Genomic DNA, 18,777 nt, shown 5'->3' on the forward strand with positions numbered 1-18,777 from the left:
AGGGGGAGTAGGGGGAGAGAGAGAGGGGGAGTAGGGGGAGAGAGAGAGGGGGAGTAGGGGGAGAGAGAGAGGGGGAGTAGGGAGAGAGAGGGGGGGAGTAGGGAGAGAGAGGGGGGGAGTAGGGGGAGAGAGAGAGGGGGAGTAGGGGGAGAGAGAGAGGGGGAGTAGGGGGAGAGAGAGAGGGGGAGTAGGGAGAGAGAGGGGGGAGTAGGGAGAGAGAGGGGGGGAGTAGGGGGAGAGAGAGAGGGGGAGTAGGGAGAGAGAGAGAGGGGGAGTAGGGGGAGAGAGAGAGGGGGAGTAGGGGGAGAGAGAGAGGGGGAGAGTGTAAGAATGGGAGCGTAAAAGTGGAAGAGAGAGAGTCTGTGTGCTGAGTGACACGGAGTGTGTTGTCTTTCAGAGAAGCAGAGATTTAATGCACTGAACCTTCCTTCCTGAAATGTCACTAGCAAATGTCTTGGATGTGTGCGTGTGTGTGTGCGTGTGTGTGCGTGTGCATGTGCGTGTGCGTGTGAGTGTGCGTGTGCGTGTGCGCGTGTGTGTGTTCCTGATGTGCCAGATAAGACAAGAAGCATCTGCTGTTCTCTACTGTGGCATAGGGCTGATTTCTTCATGATGTTCTGATTAACATATGAAACCATTCTTACAAGTTATCTCACTCTAATGTAACCATGCCTACATGCATCTCACTCTAATGTAACCATGCCTACAAGCATCTCACTCTAATGTAACCATGCATGCATCTCACTCTAATGTAACCGTGCCTACAAGCATCTCCCTCTAATGTAACCGTGCCTACATGCATCTCACTCTAATGTAACCGTGCCTACATGCATCTCACTCTAATGTAACCTTGCTGTCTCACTCCGATACTGATACAATGAAGAAGATATTAAGAAATAAAGCCACACATGGTCACTCTGCCTCAGACCAACTTGATGATAGTAATATTAACCTAAGGCTCAGTTTAGTGTTACTGGTATCAAGGTTTCTGAAGCCAATTGGTTCTATGGTAAAGAGTGTTTGGGTTCCTGCCATGACCCAGTGATCATACTCACACCCAGTGATCATATACTCACACCCAGTGATCATATACTCACACCTAGTGATCACACTCACACCTAGTGATCACACTCACACCCAGTGATCATAAACTCACACCCAGTGATCATAAACTCACACCCAGTGATCATAAACTCACACCCAGTGATCACATACTCACACCCAGTTATCACATACTCACACCCAGTGATCACACTCACACCCAGTGATCACATACTCACACCCAGTGATCACACTCACACCCAGTGATCACATACTCACACCCAGTGATCACATACTCACACCCAGTGATCATATACTCATACCCAGTTATCACACTCACACCCAGTGATTACACTCACACCCAGTGATTACACTCACACCCAGTGATCATATACTCACACCCAGTGATCATATACCCACACCTAGTGATCATATACTCACTCACACGCAGTTATCACACACTCACACCCAGTGATCATATACTCACACCCAGTAATCATATACTCACACCCAGTGATCATATACTCACTCACACGCAGTTATCACACTCACACCCAGTGATCATATACTCACACCCAGTAATCATATACTCACACCCAGTGATCATATACTCACTCACACGCAGTTATCACACTCACACCCAGTAATCATATACTCACACCCAGTGATCATATACTCACTCACACGCAGTTATCACACACTCACACCCAGTGATCATATACTCACACCCAGTAATCATATACTCACACCCAGTAATCATATACTCACACCCAGTGATCATATACTCACTCACACACAGTTATCACACTCACACCCAGTAATCATATACTCACACCCAGTAATCATATACTCACACCCAGTGATCGTACTCACACTCTGTGGCCGTCCTTACGAGACTGTTGTCGTATTTCTACTCTTACGCCCACTGATGTGGCTGAGGAAGAGGACAATAGCAAACAGGATGGAAGGGTGCTACAGTAGCCCTGTGTGTGTGTGTGTGTGTGTGTGTGTGTGTGTGTGTGTGTGTGTGTGTGTGTGTGTGTGTGTGTGTGTGTGTGTGTGTATGTGCGTGGTGTGTATGTGTGTGTGTGTGTGTGTGTGTGTGTGTGTGTGTGTGTGTGTGTGTGTGTGTGTGTGTGTGTGTGTGTATGTATGTGCGTGGTGTGTATGTGTGGGTGTGTGTGTGTGTGTGTGTGTGTGTGTGTGTATGTATGTGCGTGGTGTGTGTGTGTGTGTGTGTGTGTGTGTGTGTGTGTGTGTGTGTGTGTGTGTGTGTGTGTGTGTGTGTGTGTGTGTGCTGGACTCCCACACAGACATCCTGGAAATACAGACTGGTGGAGTTAATAAAGCACCTATACTTGAAACCCCCTGTCCTTTGCACACATACACACACACACACACAAACACACACACACACACACACACACTCACACACCAAGCCCCCTGTCCCCTGTCCTTTACACACACACACACACACACACACACACACCAAACCCCTTGTCCTTTTTCCTCACACACACACACCCCAAACCCCTTGTCCTTTACACCCACACACACACCAAACCCCGCTGTCCTTTACACACACACACACACACACACACACACACACACACACACACCAAACCCACCTGTCCTTTACACACACACACACACACACAAACACACACACACACTCACACACCAACCCCCCCGTCCTTTACACACTTACAGAGACACACAAATACAGACACATAATAATCACAGTCATAGACCTTAACTGTTACATGCAATATTATATATGACATTATATATTATAATATACTGTAATAATATAGTATAATTATATAATATATTACATATATTGTTAATATGTGTAATATATATGTAATATGCAATGTATAAAAGTTCTGAAAAACAACTATTTGACTTCAAAAGTTTACACTGTGATTGGAACCTTCAGGTCTAGAATCTAGAGTGAATCTAGAGGTCAGTAATGTGTGTGCACTGACCCTTCACTATCATCATCATCCTCGTGCCGCTGGCTCTGCACACTGTGGAAGACTAGTGATTTTGTTGTTGTTCATTCAGCTCTGACAACAAGTCACAGTCTACCTCAGTGAGCATGCTCTGTTGCCCTGGTCATGTGACTGCGCTGGACCAATCGTGAGTGCCCCCTGTCTGCTAGCAAGCCCTGGTTCATCATTACAGCACAGAGGTAAGCAGCGTCTGATAAAGCTATTGACTCATCAGTAGCTCATAAATGTATTGCATCATCAGAGTCTGATAGAGTGATAGCCTTGTAAGTCTGATTAAGCGATAACCTTGTCAGACACCCCTCATCAAGTGAGCTTTTTCACAGTCGGGAAGAGGAAGTTGCAGCTGTGTGTCTGATCACAGAATGTTTGGACTCATGACCAATACTGCATGTAGGTGTGATGGTTCCTGGACACAACTGTAAGTGTTTCATTGTGCTATTCTGAGTGTTTCAGTGTGCTATTGTTATATGTTTCCATGTGAATGTTTGTGAGTGTTTTAGCCCTTAAAGAGTAAACTGTGGAGGATGGTTGTGTGTGTGTGTGTGTGTGTGTGTGTGTGTGTGTGTGTGTGTGTGTGTGTGTGTGTGTGTGTGTGTGTGTGTGTGTGTGTGTGTGTGTGTGCATGCCTGCGTGTGTGTGGGAGGGAATTCAGACCTCAAGATCTCTGGTGATCTTTTATTCATGCGAGTCTCACTGGATGAATTAATTACAATTTTTGAATGAATTGTAATTGTGTTCTTCATTTGTTCTGTTGAAATAAAACTTGATTTCCATCCTCGCTGGGAATAAATACAAGCTTGTGTCTGACTCTGGTGATGTGTAGCCCAAAGCCACAAATACAAAGTTTTTAAACTTTAAAGGTGCTTTAAATAACCTAAACTGCCTTAATCCAGCCACAGTGCATTATCTTAAATCAGACAGAAAGATTATTAATCTCTTATCTGTAATCTGAAGGGCTGTGGACAGAGCTACAGCGTGTCTGATGGTGTCTGATGGTATGGCATGCTGATGGAGTTTTTACTGTGCCAGTGAATATGCGTCACAGAGGACCAACAATGAGAGTGGGTGTTTTCCATCAACTCTCCGAGAACAATGTTGGATGTCAACATGGTAACCTCCATGGCAACGGCAGCACCGACCTGCCAGCTTTCAGCTGCATGGGTGCAAAAACAGAGTAACACACCTGGAGGAGAGGAACGCACCTGGAGGAGAGGAACACACCTGGAGGGGAGAAACACACCTGGAGGGGAGAAACACACCTGGAGGAGAGGAACACACCTGGAGGGGAGAAACACACCTGGAGGGGAGAAACACACCTGGAGGGGAGAAACACACCTGGAGGAGAGGAACGCACCTGGAGGAGAGGAACACACCTGGAGGGGAGAAACACACCTGGAGGAGAGGAACGCACCTGGAGGAGAGGAACGCACCTGGAGGGGAGAAACACACCTGGAGGAGAGGAACGCACCTGGAGGAGAGGAACACACCTGGAGGGGAGAAACACACCTGGAGGAGAGGAACGCACCTGGAGGAGAGGAACGCACCTGGAGGGGAGGAACACACCTGGAGGGGAGAAACACACCTGGAGGGGAGAAACACACCTGGAGGAGAGGAACGCACCTGGAGGAGAGGAACGCACCTGGAGGAGAGGAACACACCTGGAGGGGAGAAACACACCTGGAGGAGAGGAACGCACCTGGAGGAGAGGAACGCACCTGGAGGAGAGGAACGCACCTGGAGGAGAGGAACACACCTGGAGGGGAGAAACACACCTGGAGGAGAGGAACACACCTGGAGGGGAGAAACACACCTGGAGGAGAGGAACACACCTGGAGGAGAGGAACACACCTGGAGGAGAGGAACACACCTGGAGGGGAGGAAACGTTAAGGCATCGAGAGAAGCAGGAAATGTTGGGGAGTGTTGATCTGGTCTGTCCCTTCATGATGTCACACTTGAGTCATTTTCTCAGTAATTATAAAAGGTTTTTTCGGTCATTATAAAAGGTTTTCTCTGTAATTATAAAAGGTTGTCTAAAGGTTTGTCCTCCCAGTTATGAGAAAGAAAAATAGACTCCACGAGTGCTAATACTTGTAAGGAATAAAAACAAACAGGTCCACACTCATGCTTACTGTGGTAGAGGTATTTACTGTGGTATATGTATTTGCAGTTTACATTATTAATATAAGTTACTAATGATTTAAAAATAACTATTGAACATATGAAGTATTTTTATATGTGTATATATTTACTGCTATTATATATGATAGCATATTATGACATACACTATATTGCCAAAAGTATTCACTCACCTTCATTGACTCACATATGAGCTTAAGTCAAGTAAAAGTCAAATTTATTTATATAGTGCTTTTTTTATATACAAAGCAGCTTTACAATCGTATGAGTCCAGATCCCTAATGAGCATGCCAGAGGCGACAGTGGCAAGGAAAAATGATGACATATGAGCTTAAGTGACAATCCATTCCTAATCCAATAGGGTTCAATATGATGCTGGTACACCCTTTGCAGCTAAAACAGCTTCAACTCTTCTGGGAAGGCTGTCCACAAGGTTTATGAGTGTGTTTATGGGGATTTTTGTTAGGTCACATACTGATGTTGTAATAGTCAGGTTGAAGTCACGACTCTGTGCAGGCCAGTCAAGGTCATACAAACCAGACTCTGCAATCCATGTTTTTATGAACCTTGCTTTGTGCACTGGTGCACAGGCATGTTGGAAGAGGAAGGGACCAGCTCCAAACTGTTCCCACAAAGTTGGGAACATGGACTTGTCCAAAATAACTTGGTATGATGAGGCTATCAGAGTTCACTTTCACTGGATCACCTCTCACTGGCCAAACCAGGTCCTGAAAAACAACCCCACACCATAACACTCCCCCCTCAACCAAACTTTACACATGGCACAATGCAGTCAGACAAGTTCTGTTCTGTCAAGCCCGGATTCGTTCATCATATTGCCAAATGGATAAGTGCGGGAGAGGGAGAGAGATTAAAAAATGTACAACACAGTTCCCAGAGAAACAGGACGTTTGAGACAGAGGTCCTTCATCAGCTGTGCAAGCAAAGTGCTTCTGATTTAATAGGAGAAGGAACCAGTTCATATATGAAAACGTAGATGTTTAAATCATCACCATTAATTCATGGGGTTCTAAAGTTCCACGAGTGGAGATCAGTTCATTTTCTTTGAATTTCATAATTTCATTGCTGCCATAGCAACAACTGGCTATACAAACAGATATGTTGTTACAGTGTCCGTTAGTATTAAAATACCTTGTCAATAGAAATGACATTTGTAATCCTGATGGTTCGAAGCTGCTCAACAAAGCGATCAGCAAGTCTCACCAGTGTAATGCCTGGCCTTGCAAGTAATGCAATAGGATGAATGAGTAATAACAATTCATCCAATTGATTATACAATTATATATATATGGGGAAGAAATATATATATAAATCGGTATATAAATACGTGAAGTCAGGTGCCCTTACAATGGCCCCTGCAACAGGACAAACACCAGGACATGCAGTGGTTGTTTAACAGCGCCCCCTGCAGCCCACCCAGAGAATGAGCAGTGCCCATCTGAGATGATGTCATCAGCCCCAGGACAAGAGTTGAAGGCTGATGATAGTGAAACACAGCTAGGAAGTGGAGCTTGGTAACAGAATTCATTGCTTTGTAGTGTGTGAATTTGATAAGACAATGTAGCAGAATGCAATCACACCCACACTTGGAGACTAATGACTGATTCCGTGTAGAGATGGAAGTTATAGAACTCAGATCACTGCTGTATATCACAATCCCACTCAGGAGTGTAAACCCAGGTTACTGTTTCACTGAAGCCTGACTACACACAGCTGTAAAAAAAAAAACATTAAAACAGAAGAAAAAAGACCAAATGAACAGTAAAAAATCTGAGAAGAATAATATTGTTATTGTTGTTGTTAGTGGCAATAATAACGAAGGTTTGATGCATACCAGTGTAAATGATGAGAGAAAGAGAGACAAAAAAGGTATATATAGAGAGAGAAAGACAGACAGACAGGCAGAGTGAGAGACAGACCGGCAGAAAGAGTGAGAGAGACAGACAGTCAGAGAGAGTGAGAGAGACAGTCAGACAGGCAGAAAGAGAGAGACAGACGGACAGGCAGAGAGAGTGAGAAGAGAAACAGACAGGCAGAGAGAGAGAGAGACAGACAGGCAGAGAGAGACAGGCAGAGAGAGTGAGAGTGACAGACATACAGGCAGAAAGAGTGAGAGAGACAGGCAGAGAGAGTGAGAGTGAGACAGATAGACAGGTAGAGAGAGTGACAGACAGACAGACAGAGGGAGAGAGAGAGAGACAGAGAGCGAGAGAGACAGGCAGAGAGAGTGAGAGAGACAGACAGACAGGCAGAGAGAGTGAGAGTGAGACAGATACACGTAGAGAGAGTGACAGACAGACAGACAGACAGAGGGAGACAGACAGACAGACAGGCAGAGAGAGTGAGAGAGAGAAATGTTCATAACGGAACAACATAACGGAAGCCAGATCAAACTACACTTCCTACATGACATCTGTGTTCACAGCTCACCATTCCCATGACAACCATCTGATGATGGAGTGGATGACAACAATGTATACACTCACAAATACAACACACACAAACAACATATACACTCACAAATACAACACACACACAACATATGCACTCACAAATACAACACACACACCACATATACACTCACAAATACAACACAAAAACACAACATATACACTCACGAATATAACACACACACAACATATACACTCAGAAATACAACACACACACAACATATACACTCACAAAAACAACACACACAACATATACACTCACAAATACAACACACACAACATATGCACTCACGAATACAACACACACACAATATATACACTCACAAATACAACACACACACACACAACATATACACTCACAAATACAACACACACAAACAACATATACACTCACAAATACAAGACACACAAACAACATATACACTCACAAATACAACACACACAAACAACATATACACTCACAAATACAACACACACAACATATACACTCACGAATACAACACACACACACACACACAACATATACACTCACAAATACAACACACATAACATATACACTCACAAATACAACACACACACACACAACATATACACTCACAAATACAACACAGACACACAACATATACACTCACAAATACAACACACACAACATATACACTCACAAATACAATACAGACACACAACATATACACTCACAAATACAACACACACAACATATACACTCACAAATACAACACAGACACACAACATATACACTCACAAATACAACACACATAACATATACACTCACAAATACAACACACACACACACACACACAACATATACACTCACAAATACAACACAGACACACAACATATACACTCACAAATACAACACACACAACATATACACTCACAAATACAACACAGACACACAACATATACACTCACAAATACAACACACACAACATATACACTCACAAATACAACACACACAACATCAGTGGCGTGCACACATAGACATCAGGTGCTTAAGCACCACCAACTCTGCCCTTTATCAACGAAAGTGCCCTTCTGAAACTTCGGGGTTTTTTCGTTTTTTTTTTTTTATCATTTTACTGAGGTCGGTTTGAAATGATCTTTTGAAAACCTGAGCGATTAAAAACAATGCCCTAAAATGCGCCACCACCTCCCACACACTCGACCTCTCTCTTCCTTTGTCACACCAGATACGCACCTAATAAACTTGTCGCTCTAGCCCAAATCAATGATAGATAACGTGAGGACGACCACATACAAATAATTAAGGTAGAGTTTGCAAATCTATGTGTTAAGCTGAACGTCTTCTGTTGTATAGGTTTTGTTAGGCAACATAAATTAACACATTCATTTGTGAAAGAAGAAACGGGAAGTTCCCCATTACCTGTGAAAAATGCCCATCTGCATTCGTGTAATGAAAACACTCAGTAGCCTATAACTCCTTCTCGTACTTTTTGGTCTTTTTACTGTCTTAATTGTAGGCCTATATTGATTTAAATTGTAAAATATATGCAACAAGGCCTGCAGACAGTGGAGGGTAAACAGAAGTTAACTGAAGGACATGACGGTGTAGGCCTATAGTTAATATTGGATATGAATTTTTAATTTTATCAGTTCGCTGCGTGACTTTTCTCCATTGAAAACTCACGACAAAGAGAATGTTACAAATAAAATGTCAAATTTCATTCAACATGTGCTTGTAATTTTTTTATAATGAAGTGTTCCATGTGTGCTAAAAAGTGCCCTTCACCCCCCCCCGAGCACTTGCCCCCCAAAATGTCTGTGCACGCCACTGCACAACATACACACAACATAAATACACACTCACAAATACAACACACACACAACATATACACTCACAAATACAACACACACAATATATGCACTCACAAATACAACACACACACAACATATACACTCACAAATACAACACACACAACATATGCACTCACAAATACAACACACACACAACATATACACTCACAAATACAACCCACACACAACATATACACTCACAAATACAACACACATACAACATATACACTCACGAATACAACACACACACAACATATACACTCACAAATACAACACACACACAACATATACACTCACAAATACAACACACACAACATATGCACTCACTAATACAACACACACAACATATGCACTCACAAATACAACACACACAAACAACATATACACTCACAAATACAACACACACAAACAACATATACACTCACAAATACAAATGAACACAAACACACACACACATTCACAAATACAACACACACACAAACAGCATATACACTCACACTCACAAATACAACACACAACATATACACTCACAAATACAACACACACACACAACATATACACTCACAAATACAACACAGACAGACAATATATACTCACCAATACAACACAAAATCACACAACATACACTCACACACACACACACACAAAACAACATATACACTCACAAAAACAAATGAACACACAATATATACACTCACAAATACAACACACAGAGACAATATATACTCACAAATACAACACAAAAACATACAACATATACACCCACACACACACACAAAACAACATACACTCACAAATACAAATGAACACACACACAACATATACACTCACCAATACAACACACACACACACACAACATATATACTCACAAATACAAATGAACACGAACACACACACACACACACACACACACACACAAACAACATATGCACTCACAAATACAACATACACACAACGCAGTTTGTAATTGTTTTGTCATAAAATTTAACACGTTTAATGTTTAAATCATGATAAATTAATTGCATCCTTTATAGGGAAAGTTGTAAAGAAATGATAAGCTTAAGTAATTAAGTACATGTTAGCATTTTCAAATTTCACAAAAAATACATAATTTCATAATATCATTGACGTTACAGACAATATTGTGTAATGTAGCACCCCCTACTGGAAAACCAAAGAACCACAAGCTTCTTCATATTAGCAAGTATCATTAACCTTGCCATTGTGTATAAATTACAAACTGATATTAGTATTAAGAGAATATAGATATTCATATTAATAACGGACAGACATGGAGATATCTGAAAGTGGATATAGATATATATTTAACAACAGAAATCATGACACCGTCTTTTCTGCAATAGCATATTTCTGTCTTATGACTAATTTGCACTACACTAGTTTGTCAGGTTTATTTACATTGCATTTTTCATACTCAGTGTTTCATATCAGATATAGAAGAATAATCAAGCTTATTACATCCCAAAATCCCTCACAAATAAGAGAGAAAAGAAATGTTAAAAAAAGAAATGAAAATAAATGTAAAAGTAAATAAAATTATAGCTGATCTAAACAGAAAACAAATTACATAATGAAATATTATTAATGAAGAGGAAAATACATTGAGAGATGGTCATTGAAGCGAATTTAAATACAAAATTAACAACAAATCAAATAAAGAACTATTAGTTTCATTTAAACAAATATGATTAATTAAAGATTTCAACAGCATGAAATCAGAGCTGTAGAAAAGCCATGCAATACAAGTACAGTGATTAACTGGTGTGAAAGGTGAACAGGTGAACAGGTGTGTTTGTGAATGTCAGTGTTGGAATAATTAAGAATGATCTTCTCTTCCCAGTCTGGTTGTGAAAGTGGCTACATCTCCCAGCTTCAAGGAGTTTTATTCCCACTGGTAACACCTTACTGACTGAAGGTTGCCCCGCCATGTTTAGTCTCATTGTAGAGACTCTAATTGGATTGGTCTCCGCTGATATTATGTCTACTACTGTATTGTCAAGTTTATCAGTCATGCATGTAGGACCAAGCCCAATTAGTAAATTGTATGCATGTAGCAATATTTTACGGTCTCCTCTGAATCTGAATGGAAGCCCAGTGTGACCTGAGTACTGGAGTGATGTGATCACACCTCTTCATCCTCATTATTGTACAACACTCTGATACTGGAGTGATGTGATCACACCTCTTCATCCTCGTTATTGTACAGCACTCTGATACTGGAGTGATGTGTTCACACCTCTTTATCCTCGTTATAGTACAACACACTGATACTGGAGTGATGTGATCACACCTCTTCATCCTCGTTATAGAACAACACTGATACTGGAGTGATGTGTTCACACCTTTTCTTCCTCGTTATAGTACAACACACTGATACTGGAGTGATGTGATCACACCTCTTCATCCTCGTTATAGTACAACACTCTGATACTGGAGTGATGTGATCACACCTCTTCATCCTCGTTATAGTACAGCACTCTGATACAGGAGTGATGTGATCACACTTCTTCTTCCTCGTTATAGTATAACACTCTGATACTGGAGTGATGTGATCACACCTCTTCATCCTTGTTATAGTATAACACTCTGATACAGGAGTGATGTGATCACACCTCTTCATCCTCGTTATAGTACAGCACTCTGATACAGGAGTGATGTGATCACACCTTTTCTTCCTTGTTATAGTACAACACACTGATACTGGAGTGATGTGATCACACCTCTTCATCCTCGTTATAGTACAGCACTCTGATACAGGAGTGATGTGATCACACCTTTTCTTCCTCGTTATAGTACAACACACTGATACTGGAGTGATGTGATCACACCTCTTCTTCCTCGTTATAGTACAGCACTCTGATACTGGAGTGATGTGATCACACCTCTTCATCCTCGTTATAGTACAACACTGATACTGGAGTGATGTGTTCACACCTCTTCATCCTCGTTATAGAACAACACTGATACTGGAGTGATGTGTTCACACCTTTTCTTCCTTGTTATAGTATAACACTCTGATACAGGAGTGATGTGATCACACCTCTTTATCCTCGTTATAGTATAACACTCTGATACAGGAGTGATGTGATCACACCTCTTCATCCTCGTTATAGTACAGCACTCTGATACAGGAGTGATGTGATCACACCTTTTCTTCCTTGTTATAGTACAACACACTGATACTGGAGTGATGTGATCACACCTCTTCATCCTCGTTATAGTACAGCACTCTGATACAGGAGTGATGTGATCACACCTTTTCTTCCTCGTTATAGTACAACACACTGATACTGGAGTGATGTGATCACACCTCTTCTTCCTCGTTATAGTACAGCACTCTGATACTGGAGTGATGTGATCACACCTCTTCATCCTCGTTATAGTACAACACTGATACTGGAGTGATGTGTTCACACCTCTTCATCCTCGTTATAGAACAACACTGATACTGGAGTGATGTGTTCACACCTTTTCTTCCTTGTTATAGTATAACACTCTGATACAGGAGTGATGTGATCACACCTCTTTATCCTCGTTATAGTATAACACTCTGATACAGGAGTGATGTGATCACACCTCTTCATCCTCGTTATAGTACAGCACTCTGATACAGGAGTGATGTGATCACACCTTTTCTTCCTCGTTATAGTACAACACACTGATACTGGAGTGATGTGATCACACCTCTTCATCCTCGTTATAGTACAGCACTCTGATACAGGAGTGATGTGATCACACCTTTTCTTCCTCGTTATAGTACAACACACTGATACTGGAGTGATGTGATCACACCTCTTCATCCTCGTTATAGTACAGCACTCTGATACAGGAGTGATGTGATCACACCTTTTCTTCCTCGTTATAGTACAACACACTGATACTGGAGTGATGTGATCACACCTCTTCTTCCTCGTTATAGTACAGCACTCTGATACTGGAGTGATGTGATCACACCTCTTCATCCTCATTATAGTACAACACTGATACTGGAGTGATGTGTTCACACCTCTTCATCCTCGTTATAGAACAACACTGATACTGGAGTGATGTGATCACACCTCTTCTTCCTCGTTATTGTACAACACTCTGATACTGGAGTGATGTGATCACACCTCTTCATCCTCATTATAGTACAGCACTCTGATACTGGAGTGATGTGTTCACACCTCTTTATCCTCGTTATAGTACAACACACTGATACTGGAGTGATGTGATCACACCTCTTCATCCTCGTTATAGAACAACACTGATACTGGAGTGATGTGTTCACACCTTTTCTTCCTCGTTATAGTACAACACACTGATACTGGAGTGATGTGATCACACCTCTTCATCCTCGTTATAGTACAGCACTCTGATACAGGAGTGATGTGATCACACTTCTTCTTCCTCGTTATAGTATAACACTCTGATACTGGAGTGATGTGATCACACCTCTTCATCCTTGTTATAGTATAACACTGATACAGGAGTGATGTGATCACACCTCTTCATCCTCGTTATAGTACAGCACTCTGATACAGGAGTGATGTGATCACACCTTTTCTTCCTTGTTATAGTACAACACACTGATACTGGAGTGATGAGATCACACCTCTTCATCCTCGTTATAGTACAGCACTCTGATACAGGAGTGATGTGATCACACCTTTTCTTCCTCGTTATAGTACAACACACTGATACTGGAGTGATGTGATCACACCTCTTCTTCCTCGTTATAGTACAGCACTCTGATACTGGAGTGATGTGATCACACCTCTTCATCCTCGTTATAGTACAACACTGATACTGGAGTGATGTGTTCACATCTCTTCATCCTCGTTATAGAACAACACTGATACTGGAGTGATGTGTTCACACCTTTTCTTCCTTGTTATAGTATAACACTCTGATACAGGAGTGATGTGATCACACCTCTTTATCCTCGTTATAGTATAACACTGATACAGGAGTGATGTGATCACACCTCTTCATCCTCGTTATAGTACAGCACTCTGATACAGGAGTGATGTGATCACACCTTTTCTTCCTCGTTATAGTACAACACACTGATACTGGAGTGATGTGATCACACCTCTTCATCCTCGTTATAGTACAGCACTCTGATACAGGAGTGATGTGATCACACCTTTTCTTCCTCGTTATAGTACAACACACTGATACTGGAGTGATGTGATCACACCTCTTCTTCCTCGTTATAGTACAGCACTCTGATACTGGAGTGATGTGATCACACCTCTTCATCCTCATTATAGTACAACACTGATACTGGAGTGATGTGTTCACACCTCTTCATCCTCGTTATAGAACAACACTGATACTGGAGTGATGTGTTCACACCTTTTCTTCCTCGTTATAGTACAACACTCTGATACAGGAGTGATGTGATCACACCTCTTCATCCTCATTATAGTACAGCACTCTGATACTGGAGTGATGTGATTACATCTCTTCTTCCTCGTTATAGTACAACACACTGATACTGGAGTGATGTGATCACACCTCTTCTTCCTCGTTATAGTACAGCACTCTGATACTGGAGTGATGTAATCACACCTCTTATTCCTCATTATAGTACAACACTGATACTGGAGTGATGTGATTACATCTCTTCTTCCTCGTTATAGTACAACACACTGATACTGGAGTGATGTGATCACACTCTTCTTCCTCGTTATAGTACAACACTCTGATGGCAGCAGCATTTTGAATAAGGTGGTAGACAGATTGGTAAGAAGGCCAGTGAGATGTTCCAGGCTGCTGCACTCACTCTGAACACACCAAGTTCTGAGTTAGTTAACACCCCATGGCTGTTAATACCAAGTTCTGAGTTAGTTAACACCCCATGGCTGTCACTTCTTTGGAAATAAAGATGCACCTAGTTGGCATTACCCTCAATTTGTATTTACAGTCTATCATACTGCAGTCACTGCAGTCATTTACAGGAGATGTACATTTGATTTTTTTATGCTTAACTTGCAACTGCCACCTTATGTGCATATTCACCTGACAAAGCCTGAAGCCGAGTGCTGAGGATATTCATTCATATTCATTAATTAATTGAATCTGTTTGCATTTATTTTCTTGGAATGTATTCATGATGTATTCATGATGTATTCCTATTTTCAGTTATTTTCTAGCCCTAGACAATGCTTCATAGGCTGAACTTCGTTATATAGCACTATATTATATTATGTGATATTATATGATCTGATAAATTATATTCGGTCCACTCACCAACGTCTTGCGTTTTTTCAGGAATCTGGACCCAGATGAACCCAATTATAAAGCTGTGCTGTAAAAAGCGCTACATAAATAAATTTCACTTTTATTTTATTTGCATTACTTTCTACTAATTCCGGCCCCATACTGGGACCTATTTGAGTAAATATGGTCATAAAAGGTATGTGTAGATACAGGCATGAAAATGGGTCAGGGGTTAAAAAGGTGAGAAGACCGGGGGGCGGGGCATGTGACGTCATGGGGATACGGCGACGGGGCATTGACATGTGACGTCATGGGTATACTGCGACGGGGGGGGGGGGGGGTTGGGGGTGGCTGCTGGTGTACGGGGATACAGCGACAGGTGATGCCAAATATTACGGAGCTCGTAAGGTGACGTCATGTAAAAAATATAATAACGCGTGGCCACGACTTACTAACGCATGCGAACGACTTACTAACGCGTGCGAACAAGATAATTAAGTATTACTTTATATAAAGCCAGATTTACCTTCCTTGGGCAGTCAGTTCGCGAACATCCCTGGGATCTGCTTGCTTTGCTGTGAAAAAATAAACTTTGTTGCCGCGTGTGAAAGGCGACGTTAGTATCTCGTTCCCACGCAAGCCGTGGCCACGCGTTATTTATTTATTTTTTACATGATGTCACCTTACGGGCTCCGTAAAATATAGTAAAATCCATAAAAAAAAATTTTTTGTCTGTCATGTCAATGGATTCAATGTAAACGCAATCCGTAAACGCAAGAAGCCGCTTTCGCCATTCCGGATGGCTCAGTCAAAACCATTACGTCTTAATGAACCAATACATACATCCGTGGCGAAAATTATTGTAAAAATACCAGGTTTACGTGTTTTTATTTTCTAACCTGAGCTAAAGCACAGGGTAGACTCAAACGACAAGAGTTTACAACTTCATCTTCAACCTTTTCAGCCCTGGTGCGAATGTGATCCTCACAAGTCCCTGGATTCACCAGTTACAACTACAGACACTCTAGAAAAAAATCTTGTTTCTTATTTTATGTCACCGTTAACTACACGGGGTTGACGCGAACTTAAATAGGTAGATAGATGGGCCTATTATCACAAGAGCTTGTGGTTAGATCTGACAGTGTTCAACGCTGTAGCGAACGGCAGTAACTTTGTTTTACCGCAAAATATGAAAACGATTGAAACCATTAATAACCCAATTAAATCCACCCAATTAAAAATGTACGATCTGGTAAATGTAGTGGTAAATGTACGATGTGGTAAATGTAGTGGTAATTGTACGATCTGGTAAATGTAGTGGTAAATGTACGATGTGGTAAATGTAGTGGTAAATGTACGATCTGGTAAATCTAGTGGTAAATGTACGCTCTTCTGACTTGTCCGCGGTGTAGCACTAGGTCCTGCTTCTCGTCCCGCTTAGCAGTAAATGAACAACATGAATGAAGAACGTTCGTATGATTGAAACGCTATTTGGCCTCTGTGAAGGTTCTGGGCGGAAACTGCTGGCCACTGTCATTGAAATAGCCAATTTCGGAAGTGCTCTGTTTGCTAATTAAGTCAATATGATAATTAAAATATAATCTCCCAACCCATCCCCCCCCCCAACAAAAAACTCATCGGATCTACACGATTCACGTAGGTCACCCTTTTCAACTTCAAAACGGCGAATTTCGCCGAAAGGTGACAGATTTTCATGCCTGGTAGATATATTCTTGATAAAATCAACTGGAAATAAAAATGTGTAATAAATATATTAATAATACAATAATACAAACAAAAATGTTCCCAAACACCTGCAGTGTGTGTTACTGTCAAAGATGTTTCTGGGTTTTTGGTCTTCATACTGTATGAAATTATGCTTAAACACATTATTTTCAGCAGGACATAAACAGGATACGTCACTGTTTATTCCACCAGACCTCCTCTTGCCTGTTTAAGACTCGAGTCGTGTTTTGATCAAATGACGCACAGCAGACGAGGGTAAAGGGTAATCACGCGACACCGTCAGCCATCTCACACACCGACTTTGTAAACAGACGGTCCGGATGCTAAACAGCGCTCACACTACGTCTGCTGAACCACCACAGCTCAAGGCAAATGGGTTTTGTTACATAGTTATTTGATATTTGCATCTGAAAAGTACAAAAAACTCGCATAAACACGCAAACAAAAAGTGACGTCCTCAAATTTCCGCTGAGTGCAACACTGTCACGCCCGTTGCATAATAAAAGTCCTTCCAGTTTTCTTAATGCAGCGCGTGCTTGGTCACATTGGACAATGGCGATTCTAGGACCAAAGCTTCAGCACCTAATTTTATTTAATGATTAAATGTACATTTTAACATTATTTATTATTCTTCAGTGACACTGAACGAACATCATGTGATGTTGTGTAAGGGAGACATTATAACCAGAAAGACACCATCAAATATGAGAAACCTTTAACCTTTAATGCTGATCCAAAAAAGCTAAGACGAAGTTTACAAAGTATTAGAAATTAAATTGAAATAAAAGATAATGAGGTATAAGCACATGGTCAGCCCTTTTAGCGTGATTACATTATGATACAGATAAATCAGTTACTTTTTTTGGGAAACGATGCAAAGTTCAGGATTCAGGACGACCACGCAAAACTCAGGACTGTTCGGGATATTTAGGGCATCTGATCAGGGCAATGAGGTCACATCATCCTGACCTTACTCTCTCACCTGGACCTGCGGGGGTGGACTGAGAAAGTGGATCGTACCATTTAGGGCAGGGAAAGTGGATCGTACCATTTAGGGCAGAGAAAGTGGTTCATAACATTTGCGAGGCAAGGGGATTTTATATTTTGTTCAATTTAATACATACTCATATATTCTATAGCTTAATTTCTTATCAGAGGCTAACTTCCGTTTAAAAACGACTTTTACTCTTATTGGTAGGAGTGCTGGGACTCTATGTGGTAGTGCTTCAGCACACCTAAAAAGGGGGTAGACAGCATGCAGGAATATTTGTTAGGTCTGATAATAATTGGGTTTAAAATTAACAGA

General features: G+C 41.4%; 1 protein-coding gene across 2 annotated transcripts; it reads left to right on the top strand.

Annotated features, from left to right (window-relative positions):
* The first annotated feature begins 3,151 nt into the window (after positions 1-3,151).
* Positions 3,152-8,224, top strand: LOC143527394 (uncharacterized). 2 transcript variants are annotated; one of them, XM_077022583.1, is made up of 2 exons: positions 3,152-3,474; positions 4,011-8,224. In XM_077022583.1, the coding sequence occupies exon 2, from the start codon at positions 4,149-4,151 to the stop codon at positions 5,055-5,057; it is 909 nt and encodes a 302-aa protein (XP_076878698.1). In that variant the 5' UTR covers positions 3,152-3,474; positions 4,011-4,148; the 3' UTR covers positions 5,058-8,224. The 2 variants fall into 2 exon arrangements, with proteins under 2 accessions (XP_076878698.1, XP_076878699.1); XM_077022584.1 differs by having other exon boundaries at positions 4,086-8,224.
* Positions 8,225-18,777: the final 10,553 nt, after the last annotated feature.

The sequence above is a fragment of the Brachyhypopomus gauderio genome, chromosome 11 (assembly GCF_052324685.1).
Source record: "Brachyhypopomus gauderio isolate BG-103 chromosome 11, BGAUD_0.2, whole genome shotgun sequence".
Lineage (NCBI taxonomy): Eukaryota > Metazoa > Chordata > Actinopteri > Gymnotiformes > Hypopomidae > Brachyhypopomus > Brachyhypopomus gauderio.